Genomic DNA, 16,316 nt, shown 5'->3' on the forward strand with positions numbered 1-16,316 from the left:
TTTTTTAAGTTAACACTTAAAAAAGTGTTTATTTAGGCTGCACCAGGTCTCAGTTGTGGCATGTGGGATCTTTTTTTTTTTTCTAGTTGCAGCATGCGGACTCTCAATTTGCAGCATGTGGACTTCTTAGTTATGGTATGCAGAGTCTTAGTTGCAGCAGGCGAACTCTTAGTTGTAGCATGCATGTGGGATCTACTTCCCTGACCAGGGGTCGAACCCGGGCCCCCTGCATTGGGAGCGTGGAATCTTATCCACTGGACCACCAGGGAAGTCCCAGGTCCTGTTTATCTTTAATGATATTTTGTCTCATATTGAGAGAGCAGTGTTGAGGTCTCCAACTATAATTGTCAATTTGTCATTTTCTCATTGCACTTCTCTCAGTTTTTTGCTTATAGTTTGTTATTAGGTACATGTACATGTATGATTGTTATGCCTTTCTTGTGAATTGACCCATTATCAATGAGTACTGTCCCCTTTTACCTCTGGTGATTTTTCACCATCTGAAATCTACTCTATGTGATGATAGTATAGTCACACCATCTTTCTTTTCAAGCATTTTACTATGAAAAGTTCCAACGTACTGCAAGGTTTACAGAATTTCACAGTGATTTCCCATAAACTCAGGTCCTAGATTTTCTGTTAACATTTTACTATACTTGGTTTGTTACATTCCTATTTATTTACTAATCTCTCTATCCATCATTATATTTTTATGCATTTCAATGTCAATTGCAGACATCATTTCACTTAACCTTAATGCTTTAGCTTGCATGTCATTAGCTAGAATTCATATTTATTAAAAATTTTTCTTTTTATGTAAAATTTATTTTGAGTGAAATGTACCAATCTTAAGTGTACATTTGCTTTTGACATACCATGGAATGCACACATCTACGTATTTTTGTGTTTTTCTTCAGCTTGCCTTTTTTCCTTTTACTTAATGTTTCGAGAGTGTTCTGTCCTCCCTAGGTTGTGTCTGCTCTTAACTGTGAAACAGCTTATCTGTTGAATGGATGTACCACTGTCAATCCTCCCCTCCCCAAATCTTCTTTTGAGGTACAGTTAGGTTGTTCCAACGTTTTCACTAAATTGGAGTATCCTGTTACATATTGGCATGACTATTTTTGTTTGTGCTTCTTTGGGTTTTTTTAAAAAATTTCTTACTATTTTAACTATTTTTAAGTACACAGTTCAGTGAAATACATGTTGTGTAACCATCATCACCATCCTTTTTCATGACTTTTTTATCATCCTAAGCAGAAACTGTGTACCCATTTAACAATAAATTCCCATTCCCCCTTCTCCCTAGTCTCTTGTAACCCCTCTTCTACTTTCTGTCTCTATGAATTTGGCTATTCTAGGTACCTCATATGAGTGGAATCATTCAGTATTTGTCCTTTTCTGTCTGTCTTATTTCACATGGCAGAATGTTTTCAAGATTCATTCATGTTATATCAACTATCAGAATTTAATTTCTTTTTAAGGATGAATAGTATATTTTATGCATATACAACATTTTGTTTATTCATTTATCTGTTGATGGATACTTAGGTTTCTTCCACTTTTTGGCTATTGTGAATAATGGTGCTTTGAACATGGATGTACAAGTATCTCTTCAAGTTCCTGCTTTCCAGTCTTCGGGGTATATATACAGAAGTGGAATGGTGGAAGATATGGTAATTCTTGATGTATTTTTTGAGGAATCACCACAGTGTTTTCCACAACAGCTGCACCATTTTATATTTCCACCAGCAATGCATACAGGTTCCAATTTCTCTACATCTTTACAATATTTCTTTTCTTTTTCTTTCTTTTCTCTTCTTTCTTCTCTGCCCCTCCCGTCTTTTGTAATAGCCAACTAATGATTGTGAAGTGGTATTTCATTATGTTGTTTTTTTTTTTGTTTTTTTTTTGCGGTACGCGGGCCTGTCACTGCTGTGGCCTCTCCTGCCACAGAGCACAGGCTCCGGACGCACAGGCTCAGCGGCCATGGCTCACGGGCCCAGCCGCTCTGTGGCATGTGGGATCCTCCCGGACAGGGGCACGAACCCATGTCCCCTGCATCGGCAGGCAGACTCTCAACCACTGCGCCACCAGGGAAGCCCTCATTGTGGTTTTGATTTGCATTTCCTTAATGACTAATGATGTTGATCATCTTTTCATGTGCATATTGACCATTTGTATATTTTTGGAGAAATGTCTATTGAAATCCTTAGCACATTTTAAAATTGTGCTTTTTTTGTTATTGTTGTATTGTAGGGGTTCTTTATATATTCTGGATATCAGTCTCTTATCATATATGTAATTTGCAAATATATTCCCCCATTTTGTGGATTATCTTTAATTCTATTGATAAGTATCCTTTGCATAAAAGTTTGAAATTTTGATGAAGTCCAGTTTATCAAATTTTTTTTCATTGTCTGTGCTATTGATGTTTTATTTAAGACATCATTGCCAAATCCTTTGTCATGACAGTTTCTTTCTTTGCCATTTTGTATAATCCTGTTAATATGCTATTGAATTTGGTTTGCTAGTACTTTGTTGAGGAGTTTTGAATCTATATTAATAGAGAATCTGTAGCTTTCATATAGTTTATTTGTCTGAATTTTGAATCAGGGTAATGCTGGTCTCATTGAATGAATTAGAAAATATTCCCTCATCTTCAGTTTTCTAGAAGAGTTTGAGAAAAATTGTCATTATTTTTTAAATGTTTGGTAAAATTCACCAGGGAAGCCCATCTGGCCCTAGGCTTTGCTCTTTGTTGGAAGTTTGATTACTGATTCAGTGTTCTTAACTAGTTTAGCAGTCTGTTCAGATTTTGTTTTTTTCATGGGTCTGATCTGGTGGTTTGTGTTTCTAAGAATTTTTCCATTTCATCTATGTTATCCATTTTGTTGTATAGTTGTTCATAGTATTCTTTCATAATTATTTTTATTTCTGTAAAATTGCTAGTAATGTCATCACCTTTATTTCAGATTTTAATAATTTGAATCCTCTGTCTTTTTGTCTTACTCATTCTAACTAAAGATTTGTGAATTTTATTCTTTTCAAAGAACCAACTTTTGATTTTGTTGATTTTCTCTTTTTCTAGTGTCTGTTTTATTTCTGTCTGCTCTAATCCATATTATTTCCTTCCACCTGCTAGCTTGGGTTTAGTTTGCTCCTCTTGTTCTACTTCTTTAAGGTGTAAAGTTAAGTTCTCAATTTGTGATCTTATTTCCTTTTTAATGTGTGTGTTTACCACTATACATTCCCCACTTAGCACTTCTTTTGCTGAATCCCATAGGTTTTAGTATTTTGTGTTTTCATTTTAATTTGTCTAAAGGTATTTTCTAATGTCCCTTGTGGTTTCTTATTTGACCTATTGGTTATTTAAGAGTATCTTGTTTAATTTATGCATATTTGCATTTTTCCCATTGTCCTTTTGTTATTGATTTCTAGTTTCATTCCAGTGTCTCACCAAGTTGAAATTAAGATGTTAGCCAAAGCTGCAATTTTCATCTAAGACTTTGTTGTTTTCTAGCTCACATATTGGCAGAATCCAGTTCCTTGTGATTGTAGCAGAGAGGTCCTTAGCTACTAGAGACTTCTCACAGTATGGCAGTGTGCTTGTCTTGGAGACCAGAAGAGACCATCTCTTACCCTTCAGTCTTTTAAAGAGCTTACCTTGATCAGGTCTGGCTCACCTAGGAGAATGTCCCTTTTGATTAAACCAAACCCAGCTGATTAGTGGCCCAATTATAGGGTTGATATCTCATCATAGTTACAGATCTCAGTCACACTAAAGGGGATGGGATTATACCAGAGGGTGGGAATCTTGGAGGCCATTTTAGGATTCTGCCTACCACACCTTGCAAATAGGACAAGACATTCAGAGAATTTTACATTTTGGCTAAAGGCTTTGCCCCAGCAATATGAAGCTGGGACACATCCAAGCTAGAAAACAATAAAAATTTAGTGAATACTTAGTCTATACCTAATACTTTTTATTCTTTGCCTTATTTAATTTCTGCAACAACCCCATGTGGGTTGTTTATAATCTTTCCTACTTTGCACATGGAGAAACTGAAGCTAAGAGGGTTTAAGTAACTTGTTGAAATGGAGCTGGGATCTAAATGGCCTGTGCTATTTATACTCCACCACACTTTATCCTAGTACTAATCTTGATTTGTATATAATTTCAGTTTTATATAAGTGAAGTATCTATCCAGGTGATTTATTACAAATTTGTGACTTATTTAACATTTTTTACATGCAATAATGGTACGGTAGTTATGATTTTAAAAAGAGAGTGTCCTTTTTTTTTAGAAGACTACTATTTAGCTTCATTTATTGACTTTTTTATTTTATTTTATTTTTTTACATCTTTATTGGAGTATAATTGCTTTACAATGGTGTGTTAGTTTCTGCTTTATAACAAAGTGAATCAGTTATACATATACATATGTTGCCATATCTCTTCCCTCTTGCATCTCCCTCCCTCCCACCCTCCCTATCCCACCCCTCCAGGCAGTCACAAAGCACCGAGCTGATCTCCCTGTGCTATGCAGCTGCTTCCCACTAGCTATCTACCTTACGTTTGGTAGTGTATATATGTCCATGCCTCTCTCTCGTTTTCTCACAGCTTACCCTTCCCCCTCCCCATATCCTCAAGTCCATTCTCTAGTAGGTCTGTGTGTCTTTATTCCTGTCTTACCCCTAGGTTCTTCATGACATTTTTTTCTTAAATTCCATATATACATGTTAGCGTACAGTATTTGTCTCTCTATTTCTGACTTACTTCACTCTGTATGACAGACTCTAGGTCTATCCACCTCATTACAAATAGCTCAATTTCGTTTCTTTTCATGGCTGAGTAATATTCCATTGTATATATGTGCCACATCTTCTTTGTCCATTCATCCGATGATGGGCACTTAGGTTGTCTCCTTCTCCAGGCTATCATAAATAGAGCTGCAATGAACATTTTGATACATGACTCTTTTTGAATTATGGTTTTCTCAGGGTATATGCCCAGTAGTGGGATTGCTGGGTCATATGGTAGTTGTATTTGTAGTTTTTTAAGGGACCTCCATACTGTTCTCCATAGTGGCTGTACCAATTCACATTCCCACCAGCAGTGCAGGAGTGTTCCCTTTTCTCCACACCCTCTCCAGCATTTATTGTTTCTAGATTTTTTGATGATGGCCATTCTGACCAGTGTGAGATGATATCTCATTGTAGTTTTGATTTGCATTTCTCTAATGATTAATGATGTTGAGCATTCTTTCATGTGTTTGTTGGCAGTCTGTATATCTTCTTTGGAGAAATGTCTATTTAGGTCTTCTGCCCACTTTTGGATTGGGTTGTTTGTTTTTTTGTTATTGAGCTGCATGAGCTGCTTGTAAATTTTTGAAATTAATCGTCAGTTGCTTCATTTGCAAATATTTTCTCCCATTCTGAGGGCTGTCTTTTTGTCTTGTTTATGGTTTCCTTTGCTGTGCAAAAGCTTTGAAGTTTCATTAGGTCCCATTTGTTTATTTTTGTTTTTATTTCCCTTTGCCTAGGAGGTGGGTCAAAAAGGATCTTGCTGTGATTTATGTCATAGAGTGTCCTGCCTATGTTTTCCTCTAAGAGTTTGATAGTGTCTGGCCTTACATTTAGGTATTTAATCCATTTTGAGCTTAGTTTCGTGTATGGTGTTAGGGAGTGATCTAATCTCATACTTTTACATGTACCTGTCTAGTTTTCCGAGCACCATTTATTGAAGAGGCTGTCCTTTCTCCACTGTACATTCCTGCCTCCTTTATCAAAGATAAGGTGACCATATGTGCGTGGGTTTATCTCTGGGCTTTCTATCCTGTTCCATTGATCTATCTTTCTGTTTTTGTGCCAGTACCATACTGTCTTGATTACTGTAGCTTTGTAGTATAGTCTGAAGTCAGGGGGCCTGATTCCTCCAGCTCTGTTTTTCGTTCTCAAGATTGCTTTGGCTATTCGGGGTCTTTTGTGTTTCCATACAAATGGTGAAATTTTTTGTTCTACTTCTGTGAAAAATGCCAGTGGTAGTTTGATAGGGATTGCATTGAATCTGTAGATTGCTTTGGGTAGTAGAGTCATTTTCCAATCCAAGAACATGGTATATCTCTCCATCTATTTGTATCATCTTTAATTTGTTTCATCAGTGTCTTATAATTTTCTGCATACAGGTCTTTTGTCTTCTTAGGTAGTTTTATTCCCAGATATTTTATTCTTTTTGTTGCAATGGTAAATGGGAGTGTTTTCTTGATTTCATTTTCAGATTTTTCATCATTAGTATATAGGAATGCCAGAGATTTCTGTGCATTAATTTTGTATCCTGCAACTTTACCAAATTCATTGATTAGCTCTAGTAGTTTTCTGGTAGCATCTTTAGGATTCTCTATGTATAGTGTCATGTCATGTGCAAACAGTGACAGTTTTACTTCTTCTTTCCCAATTTGGATTCCTTTTATTTCCATTTCTTCTCTGATTGCTGTGGCTAAAACTTCCAAAACTATGTTGAATAAGAGTGGTGAGAGTGGGCAACCTTGTCTTGTTCCTGATCTTAGTGGAAATGCTTTCAGTTTTTTACCATTGAGGACGATGTTGGCTGTGGGTTTGTCATATATGGCCTTTATTATGTTGAGGAAAGTTCCGTCTTTGCCTACTTTCTGCAGGGTTTTTGTCATAAATGGGTGTTGAATTTTGTCAAAAGCTTTCTCTGCATCTATTGAGATGATCATATGGTTTTTCTCCTTCAATTTGTTAATTTGGTTTATCACATTGATTGATTTGCGTATATTGAAGAATCCTTGCAATCCTGGAATAAACCCCACTTGATCATGGTGTATGATCCTTTTAATGTGCTGTTCGATTCTGTTTGCTAGTATTTTATTGAGGATTTTTGCATCTATGTTCATCAGTGATATTGGCCTGTTGTTTTCTTTCTTTGTGACATCCTTGACTGGTTTTGGTATCAAGGTGATGGTGGCCTCATAGAATGAATTTGGGAGTGTTCCTCCCTCTGCTATGTTTTGGAAGAGTTTGAGAAGTATAGGTGTTAGCTCTTCTCTAAATGTTTGATAGAATTCACCTGTGAAGCCGTCTGGTCCTGGGCTTTTGTTTGTTGGAAGATTTTTAATCACAGTTTCAATGTCCTTGCTTGTGATTGGTCTGTTCATATTTTCTATTTCTTCCTGATTCAGTCTTGGCAGGTTGTGCATTTCTAAGAATTTGTCCATTTCTTCCAGATTGTCCATTTTATTGGCATAGAGTTGCTTGTAGTAATCTCTCATGATCTTTTGTATTTCTGCAGTGTCAGTTGTCACTTCTCCTTTTTCATTTCTAATTCTATTGATTTGAGTCTTCTCCCTTTTTTTCGTGATGAGTCTGGCTAATGGTTTATCTATTTTGTTTATCTTCTCAAAGAACCAGCTATTAGTTTTATTGATCTTTGCTATCGTTTCCTTCATTTCTTTTTCAGTTATTTCTGATCTGATTTTTATGATTTCTTTCCTTCTGCTAACTTTGGGGCTTTTTTCTTCTTCTTTCTCTAATTGCTTAAGGTGCAAGGTTAGGTTGTTTATTCGAGATGTTTCCTGTTTCTTAAGGTAGGAATGTATTGCTATAAACTTCCCGCTTAGAACTGCTTTTGCTGCATCCCATAGATTTTGGGTCGTCGTGTCTCCATTGTCATTTGTTTCTAGGTATTTTTCGATTTCCTCTTTGATTTCTTCAGTGATCACTTCGTTATTAAGTAGTGTATTGTTTAGCCTCCATGTGTTTGTATTTTTTACAGATCTTTTTCTGTGAGTGATATCTAGTCTGATAGTGTTGTGGTCGGAAAAGATACTTGATACAATTTCAATTTTCTTAAATTTACCAAGGCTTGTTTTGTGGCCCAAGGTATGATCTATCCTGGACAGTGTTCCATGAGCACTTGAGAAAAATGTATATTCTGGTTATTTTGGATGGAATGTCCTATTAATATCTATTAAAACCATCTTGTTTAATGTATCATTTAAAGCTTGTGTTTCCTTGTTTATTTTCATTTTGGATGATCTGTCCATTGGTGAAAGTGGGGTGTTAAAGTCCACTACTCTGAATGTGTTACTGTCGATTTCCCCTTTTATGACTCTTAGTATTTGCCTTATGTATTGAGGTGCTCCTATGTTGGGTGCATAAATATTTACAATTGTTATATCTTCTTCTTGGATCGATCCCTTGATCATTATGTAGTGTCCTTCTTTGTCTCTTCTAATAGTCTTTATTTTAAAGTCTATTTTGTCTGATATGAGAATTGCTACTCCAGTTTTCTTCTGGTTTCCATTTGCATGGAATATGTTTTTCCATCCCCTTGCTTTCAGTCTGTATGTGTCTGTAGGTCTGAAGTGGGTCTCTTTTAGACAGCATATATATGGGTCTTGTTTTTGTATCCATTCAGGCAATCTGTGTCTTTTGGTGGGAGCATTTAGTCCATTTACATTTAAGGTAATTATCGATATGTATGTTTCTATTCCCATTTTCTTTATTGTTTTGGTTTCGTTATTGTAGGTCTTTTCCTTCTCTTGTGTTTCTTGCCTAGAGAAGTTCCTTTAGCATTTGTTGTAAAGCTGGTTTGGTGATGCTGAACTCTCTCAGCTTTTGCTTGTCTGTAAATGTTTTAATTTCTCCATCAAATCTGAATGAGATCCTTGCTGGGTATAGTAATCTTGGTTGCAGGTTTTTCTCCTTCATCACTTTAAATATGTCCTGCCAGTCCCTTCTGGCTTGCAGAGTTTCTGCTGAAAGATCAGCTGTTAACCTTATGGGGATTCCGTTGTGTGTTATTTGTTGTTTTTCCCTTGTTGCTTTTAATATGTTTTCTTTGTATTTAATTTTTGAAAGTTTGATTAATATGTGTCTTGGCGTATTTCTCCTTGGATTTATCCTGCATGGGACTCTCTGTGCTTCCTGGACTTAACTATTTCCTTTCCCATATTAGGGAAGTGTTCAACTATATTCTCTTCAAATATTTTCTCAGTTCCTTTCTTTTGCTCTTCTTCTTCTGGAACCCCTATAATTCGAATGTTGGTGTGTTTAATGTCGTCCCAGAGGTCTCTGAGACTGTCCTCAGTTCTTTTCATTCTTTTTTCTTTATTCTGCTCTGCAGTAGTTATTTCCACTATTTTATCTTCCAGGTCACTTATCCGTTCTTCTGCCTCAGTTATTCTGCTATTGATCCCATCTAGAGTATTTTTAATTTCATTTATTGTGTTGTTCATTGTTTTTTGTTTCATCTTTAGTTCTTCTAGGTCCTTGTGAAATGTTTCTTCCATTTTGTCCATTCTCTTTCCAAGATTTTGGATCATCTTAACTATCATTATTCTGAATTCTTTTTCAGGTAGACTGCCTATTTCCTCTTCATTTGTTAGGTCTGTTGGGATTGTATCTTGTTCCTTCATCTGCTGTGTGTTTTTCTGTCTTCTCCTTTTGCTTATCTTACTGTGTTTTGGGTCTCCTTTTTGCAGGCTGTATGTTCGTAGTTCCCCTTGTTTTTGGTTTGTGTTCCCAGTGGCTAAGGTTGGTTCAGTGGGTTGTGTAGGCTTCCTGGTGGAGGCGACTAGTGCCTATTTTGTGGTGGATGAGGATGGATCTTGTGTTTCTGGTGGGCAGGTCCACGTCTGGTGGTGTGTTTTGGGGTGTCTGTGGACTTATTATGATGTTAGGCAGCCTCTCTTGTAATGGGTGGGGTTGTGTTCCTGTCTTGCTAGTTGTTTGGCATAGGTTGTCCAGCAGTGTATCTTGCTGATCGTTGAGTGGAGCTGGGTGCTGGTGTTGAGATGGAGATCTCTGGGAGATTTTCGCCAATTGATGTTATGTGTAGCTGGGAGGTCTCTTGTGGACCAGTGTCCTGAAGTTGGCTGTCCCACCTCAGAGGCACAGCACTGACTCCTGGCTGCAGCACCAAGAGCCTTTCATTCACACGGCTCAGACAGGGAGTTCGAAGTGTATTGGTCATTTAGGTTCCTGAGACGTTCTGTGAGTTGGTGCAAAACGTTTATAAAATCTCACAGTAACGCAATTTCAGGGACGGAAGGACAGTAAGAAAGTCTCCATCTGTGGATCCAGTCTCTTTTATCCTAGAGTCCCCAAGGTCGGGATACTAAGCTGACTTCTTGGGGAGCTTCATCTCCGGGAAAAACGCTGCCCGGTTGCCACCTTTGCAGGCAGATGTGAGGGGGAGCGTCTCCTCTTCCTTCTCATCCCCCTCCCCCACCCCTCGGCTACAGTCTTGGGTGTTTCCTTGCCTCTCTCCCGACCTCTTAGATGGGCACAGCACAGAGAAGGGACATGAGACCAAAAGTACCCTGTGGAGGGCAAAACACCCCGGGGATACATGCAAGCCGAGAGCGGGAGCACCTCTCGAGAGTGTCCTTTTAAAGAGACATTCTAAAACACTTACAGATGAAATAACATGCTTGCTTGGGTTTGCTTCAAAATCATTTATGGAATCAAAGGAGTTGTAGAATGGGTGCGAGGCTGTCAGTGAAACGGAACTGGCCAGAAGTTGATAATTTTTGAGGTTGAATAATGGGTAACAGGGCTCATTATGCTACTGTCTACTTTTGCTTATGTTTGAAAATTTCAGTAGTGAGTATCAAATAATCCATTCGTTTCTAGTTACAGTTCTAAATAAGGCAAAGAATACCAGCTAATATTTTATCCTTAAGCAGCACATTGTGTACAGTTTAAAATCATGAATCTTTATTGATTGCCATTGAACCATAAACCTGTTTATACAAGTATTTCATTTATTAAAGTAGTAATGCATAGTGGTTAAGAGCATGGACTCTGGACCCTCATCCTCTGGGTATAAATCTTAGTGTTGTGATACTTAATAGTTGTATGACCTCATGTAAGTTATTTAACTTCTCAGTCTCTCATTTTTTTATATGTAAAATGGCAACACTTGTACCTAGCTTATATAGTTCTTGAGTATACTATGTAATGGATAGATACTGGGATAAGAAAGCAAAAAATATATACAGATACATGTATTCATATGTATTTATATCTATTTAAGTTTTCTTTCAAGTAAGAAACTTGAGGTAATTGTTTCCCTTTTGCATTTAGAGGTTATTATATGTTCTTGTCATGCTTTTGAGCCTGAGGTTCTCAAACCGGTGTTTCTGAAAGTTTTTCCCTTTCACAACACATATTTACAGTGTTTTTCAATGGGAGTCTTCTGGAATCTTGGGTGGGACAGTTCTTGTTTGGGACTGTCTTTCACATTGTAGAACATTTATATTTATCTTCCCCTCTGCCTACATTAAATACCAGTCCTAACCAGTCATTGTGATAACCATAAGTGCCCTTGCACATTTTCACATGTCCTGTAGAAGAATAGAAAAATCCCTTTTGGGGAGCCAAATCTTAATGGTGGTGCCATGGATTAATTTAGAGTACTATTTTTGTCACATTTCTACCTAAAACGTGTTGAGATGTTCAAGGTGAGAACCGATGAGCTAAATCAGCGACATTACCACAGTGATTCTAAATCTTGTGGAGGTTTTTGATTTTGGACAACATATAAACCTGTGATCTGTCCTGGTCTTACTGAACCAGAATATTGGATGTATGGTATGGAAGTAGATGTGTCTGTATTTTGCAAAATTTCCCTTAGTAAGCCTCATACTCCACCATTGCTTGAAAGATTTCTTTGAGCTTAACTATAATTGTCTTTCTTGTAGGTGATAGAAATTGAAGATGCTTCACCCACTAAGTGCCCAATAACAACCAAGTTGGTTTTAGATGAAGATGAAGAAACCAAAGAACCTTTAGTGCAGGTTCATAGAAATATGGTTATCAAATTGAAACCCCATCAAGTAGATGGTAAGAAACTATTAGATGATTAAAGCATTTTTAGTTAAATTTTACCAATATTTGGTGTCCCCTGTGTGCCTCACATTCTGCTAAGTACTGGAGTTACTTCTACTGGTGAGCAAAACAGATATGATCCCTGCCCTTATGGAGTGCATAAGCAAATGAAGAACAAAACTGGACAATTGCAAAGAAAATGAGTATTATGAAAGGGGAAGTGTGCCCCTCTCAAATGGGTATATATAGCAAGTGAATTTCACCTAATCTGCAGTGGTTGGCTAAAGGCAGCTGTGGGGTAGGGAGAGGTACAGTTAGCTAAAAGCCTTCTTCAGGAAATGCTTTTTCAAGTATGTTTGTTAATAATATTCCTACATTGGTTTTGGAAAGCTACCAAATTATCCCTATCCTCTGCTTTGTCAGAGTGGAATCAGTAAGTCAGTTTTGATTGTGTATATGAATGAATTCATAAGGGAAGTTCTATAGTTCCTACTCCTTAGGTAGCAAGCCCCTTTATTGTTCAGTTTTTAATGTTGAATAAAGGGAGAAATGATGAATTATCTCCTGGATTTTTTTTTCCTGATTGACTCAATAAACTTGAAAGTATATTTGATAGGAATCTATTCTCCCTTTGGATAAAGTTTCTATTTTAGATTATTCATATGTCTCTTTGGACCATCCCAGGGAATGGAGAAGGTCTGCTGTGATAGCTTAGAGGAGTGAAAGTTACCCTCTTGTGTGCTTGTGTTCACATTTTTTTCTATTTAACCTTAGTGTGTGTGTGGGGGGGGCGTAAAACAAATCTCATTTACATTTAAGAGATTTTTATCTCTCTTTTTAAAAAATTCTATTTCTTAGAAGTTTTGGTTATGTTTTTGATGTGTTTATGATGGAAGATTTATTTTATTTTATCTTATTTTATTTTATATATTTATTTGGTTGTGCCAGGTGTTAGTTGTGGCAGGCGTGCTCCTTAGTTGCGGCTCTTTGGCTCTTTAGTTGTGGCATGCGAACTTTGGTTGTGGCATGCATGCGGGATCTAGTTCCCTGACTAGGGATCGAACTGGGGCCCCATGCATTAGGAGTGTGAGTCGTAACCACTGTGCCACCAGGGAAGTCCCGATGGAAGATTTTTTTTTTAACTTGAGCCTTTAAATTGAGCATAACGAAACTGTCATTTTTAGGTGTTCAGTTTATGTGGGATTGCTGCTGTGAGTCTGTAAAAAAAACAAAGAAATCTCCAGGTTCAGGATGCATTCTCGCCCACTGCATGGGCCTTGGTAAGACTTTACAGGTAAGAACATGAAGGTGTTCTGTTCTTGTGCATTCATTAATTTAAGAATATGTATTCTTTTATGTTCCAGCACAGTTGTAGGAGCTGGAGATAAAGCAATGAACAAGAATAACAAGATTTCTCCCTCAAGAAGCTTATATTCTGGTGGGGGAGAGAGATTTTAATCAAATAAAATAAGAAATATGTACTTTCAGATAATAAATGTTAAGGAAGAATAGAGAGGGAAAGCATCTTTTAGGAAGTGATCTTTGAGCAGAGATCCTAATGAAGTGAAGGTGTAGGGTTACAGGCATAGCCAGTAAAACTGCAAAGAGTCTGAGGTGGAAATGGAGTTCCTTTACAACACTGTGTTTTTTTTTTTTGGCCATGCTGCGTGGTTTTGTGGGATCTTAGTTCCCCAACCAGGGATTGAACCCGCGCCCTTGGCAGTGAAAGCACTGAGTCCTAACCACTGGACCGGCAGGGAATTCCCGACTTTTTAACAGTCTGTGATCCTATAGTAATGAGAACATAATATATTTTTCACTATTAAAATACTACATTTCTGAATGCAGGAAGTTGCAGGAAGACTGCAGGAGTTGTAGCAGAGATGTGGAATTAGTTTATATATATATATATATATATATATATATATATATATATATATATAAAATTTCAAGCCATAAGACAATTACTATAGATTCAGTGAGTCAGAACACTACATAGAAAAATACTCGGTAACATAATTCTCTTCTAAATGGGCAGTGGTATTTTCTGAAGATCGTAGGGATGTTCTCTGGGGACTAGGGACTTAGTAGCTGTTTTGGTGTGGTTACTTTTTATATTCATATTATTATTACCGATCACAGAATCATGGAGCTTTAGAGTTGGAAGGATCTTATATATCATCTAGTTGAAGTCCCTTATTGTACCTATCTCTTTCCCTGTTGACCTTTGGTTGGTTGCTTTATTGTTTAAAACAAAAAAACAAAATCCAAAAACCCAACTATTGTAAGTTTGCTCGATTTATTAACTTTTTTTGCAGATATTTAAATGAAGGTGGCAACTTAATTTGTTTTCTTGTAGGTGGTAAGCTTTCTTCATACGGTTCTTTTGTGCGACAAATTGGATTTCAGCACAGCTTTAGTGGTTTGTCCTCTTAATACTGCTTTGAATTGGATGAATGAATTTGAGAAGTGGCAAGAGGGATTAAAAGATGATGAGAAGCTTGAGGTATCATATTTAGAATGTTTTCTATTATCAGAATAACTGCATGAAATTCATATAGTAAAATAAAAAGATTTTTAATTACCAGTGATGCATATTTCAGTGGGGATATTTAGTATTCATACATTCCTACCTTAAAAAATCTTTATTTCCTCACAAAAGGTCTCTGAATTAGCAACTGTGAAACGTCCTCAGGAGAGAAGCTACATGCTGCAGAGATGGCAAGAAGATGGTGGTGTTATGATCATAGGCTATGAGATGTACAGAAATCTTGCTCAAGGAAGGAATGTGAAGAGTAGGAAACTTAAAGAAATATTTAACAAAGCTTTGGTTGATCCAGGTAAGATATTAACAGGCACTGAGATAAAGAAACAAGTTGAATGAAAAATATGCTTATATTTAACAAATACTAATTGACCAACTACTGAGTAGCTGGTTTTTGTTTATCATTCAGGTTTTTGCCTTCTGTTTGTTTCTTAGTATAATTTCATTAAGATGAAATCACCCTTAATATTGCCAGATGTTCAGAATTCATTTGCTGAGTCTGGAAGTGTTTGAGGTTTTCAGGGGAGACCTTGTAAATGATTAAAAATTCACCAGGTACCTGTGTCACAATCGCAGATTCTTCTGACTGTCTGAATATTAGATGATTACAAGAGCTCTCTCTCTCCATACTCTGAAAACAGTTCTTTACGTTTCTTTCCCAACTTTATGTCATTAGAAGAATTGGCTGCATTTTTTCTGTCTTTTAAATAGTCATCACTGTGGAAGGTTAATATTTGCAATGTTGTCATTCCTTCTAACAGTAATCTTCATGATGCAAGATCCAAATATTTGATTCTTACTTGCGACTTGTAAAAGCAGCAAGTTGTACGATCCACAGAACCAATTAATATTTAGTTGTTTGTATCCTATATTTTTTCCTTATCAAACTTCATTTTGTCATATCTAATTACTTTAAGACACTGTTGAGGCTTTAGATGTTTGTTGAGAAACTGTTTGTTTTCACTGCCAAAATAATTTAGAATTATTTAATCCAAGTATTATTTAGAATCCTTGGCTTTGCCCCTTTATAATTTTACTTTTAATTTAGTTTTTCAGCTTTATTGAGGTTTAATTGAGAAGTAAAATTGTAACATAATTAAAGTGTACAATGTGATGATTTGATATATGTATACACTGTGAAAGAATAACCCCCTTTGAGTTACACATCATTACCTCACTTAGTTTTCTTTTTCTTTTTTGTTCAGAACATTTATGCTCTACTCATTTAGCAGATTTCAGTTACAATACATTGTTATCAGTTGCCATGTTATTACGATGTTTTTTATACATTAGGTCCTCAGACCTTATAAATCTTATCACTGAAAGTTCGTACACTTTTGCCTCTTTTTTTTAGATAATGATGTAATTAGCATGTACCAAACTAATTGCCATTGTAAGTGTTAAGGCCTAATAATAAGTTTATCATTTTCTCATGATTAAAATAGTCGTCTAGAAGTCCTGTGGTTGTTTTGTTGTCAGAGAGCTGTGAGCTAGTGAATAGCATGTTTTTCAGAAGGTTTCCTTGGAACAGTTTAAACAAGTTTCAGATGCTTAATATGGTGATCATGAGGAAATGAATTAAAAAGAAATTAAAGCTCATAACATGAAGAGTAATGTTTGTTATTTCCATGTAAGTCATTTAGTGACATTTAAAAAAATTATTTTGGAAAGTTTTGTGTTTTCTTTGTTTACAGAAAAGTTGAATGATAGTAAAGAACACTCCCATTTACCTTGAACCCAAATCCTGCACTGTTCATCTTACATTGCCATGGCAGATTTGTCAAAACTAAGAAATTCGTATATTATTAACTAAACTCCAAACTCTATTTGAATTCTACCAGTTTAATATTACTGTTCACCTTCTGTTCCAGGATCTCATCCAGGGTACCACATTGCATTTAATTGTAATGTC

General features: G+C 36.4%; 1 protein-coding gene across 19 annotated transcripts in view; it reads left to right on the forward strand.

Moving 5' to 3' along the window:
• ATRX (ATRX chromatin remodeler) overlaps positions 1-16,316 on the forward strand; it is a 242,183-nt gene that overhangs the window by 128,206 nt on the left and 97,661 nt on the right. For all 19 annotated transcript variants that reach the window (XM_022580857.2, XM_022580851.2, XM_022580859.2 and 16 more), the window contains 4 exons: positions 11,733-11,874; positions 13,044-13,153; positions 14,219-14,365; positions 14,522-14,699. In XM_022580857.2, the coding sequence (XP_022436565.1) occupies positions 11,733-11,874; positions 13,044-13,153; positions 14,219-14,365; positions 14,522-14,699 (577 nt within the window). The remainder of the gene's footprint in view (positions 1-11,732; positions 11,875-13,043; positions 13,154-14,218; positions 14,366-14,521; positions 14,700-16,316) is intronic.

This window comes from Delphinapterus leucas, chromosome X (genome assembly GCF_059928025.1).
Source record: "Delphinapterus leucas isolate spDelLeu-1000000601 "Yukka" chromosome X, BTC_Dleu_Yukka2, whole genome shotgun sequence".
Lineage (NCBI taxonomy): Eukaryota > Metazoa > Chordata > Mammalia > Artiodactyla > Monodontidae > Delphinapterus > Delphinapterus leucas.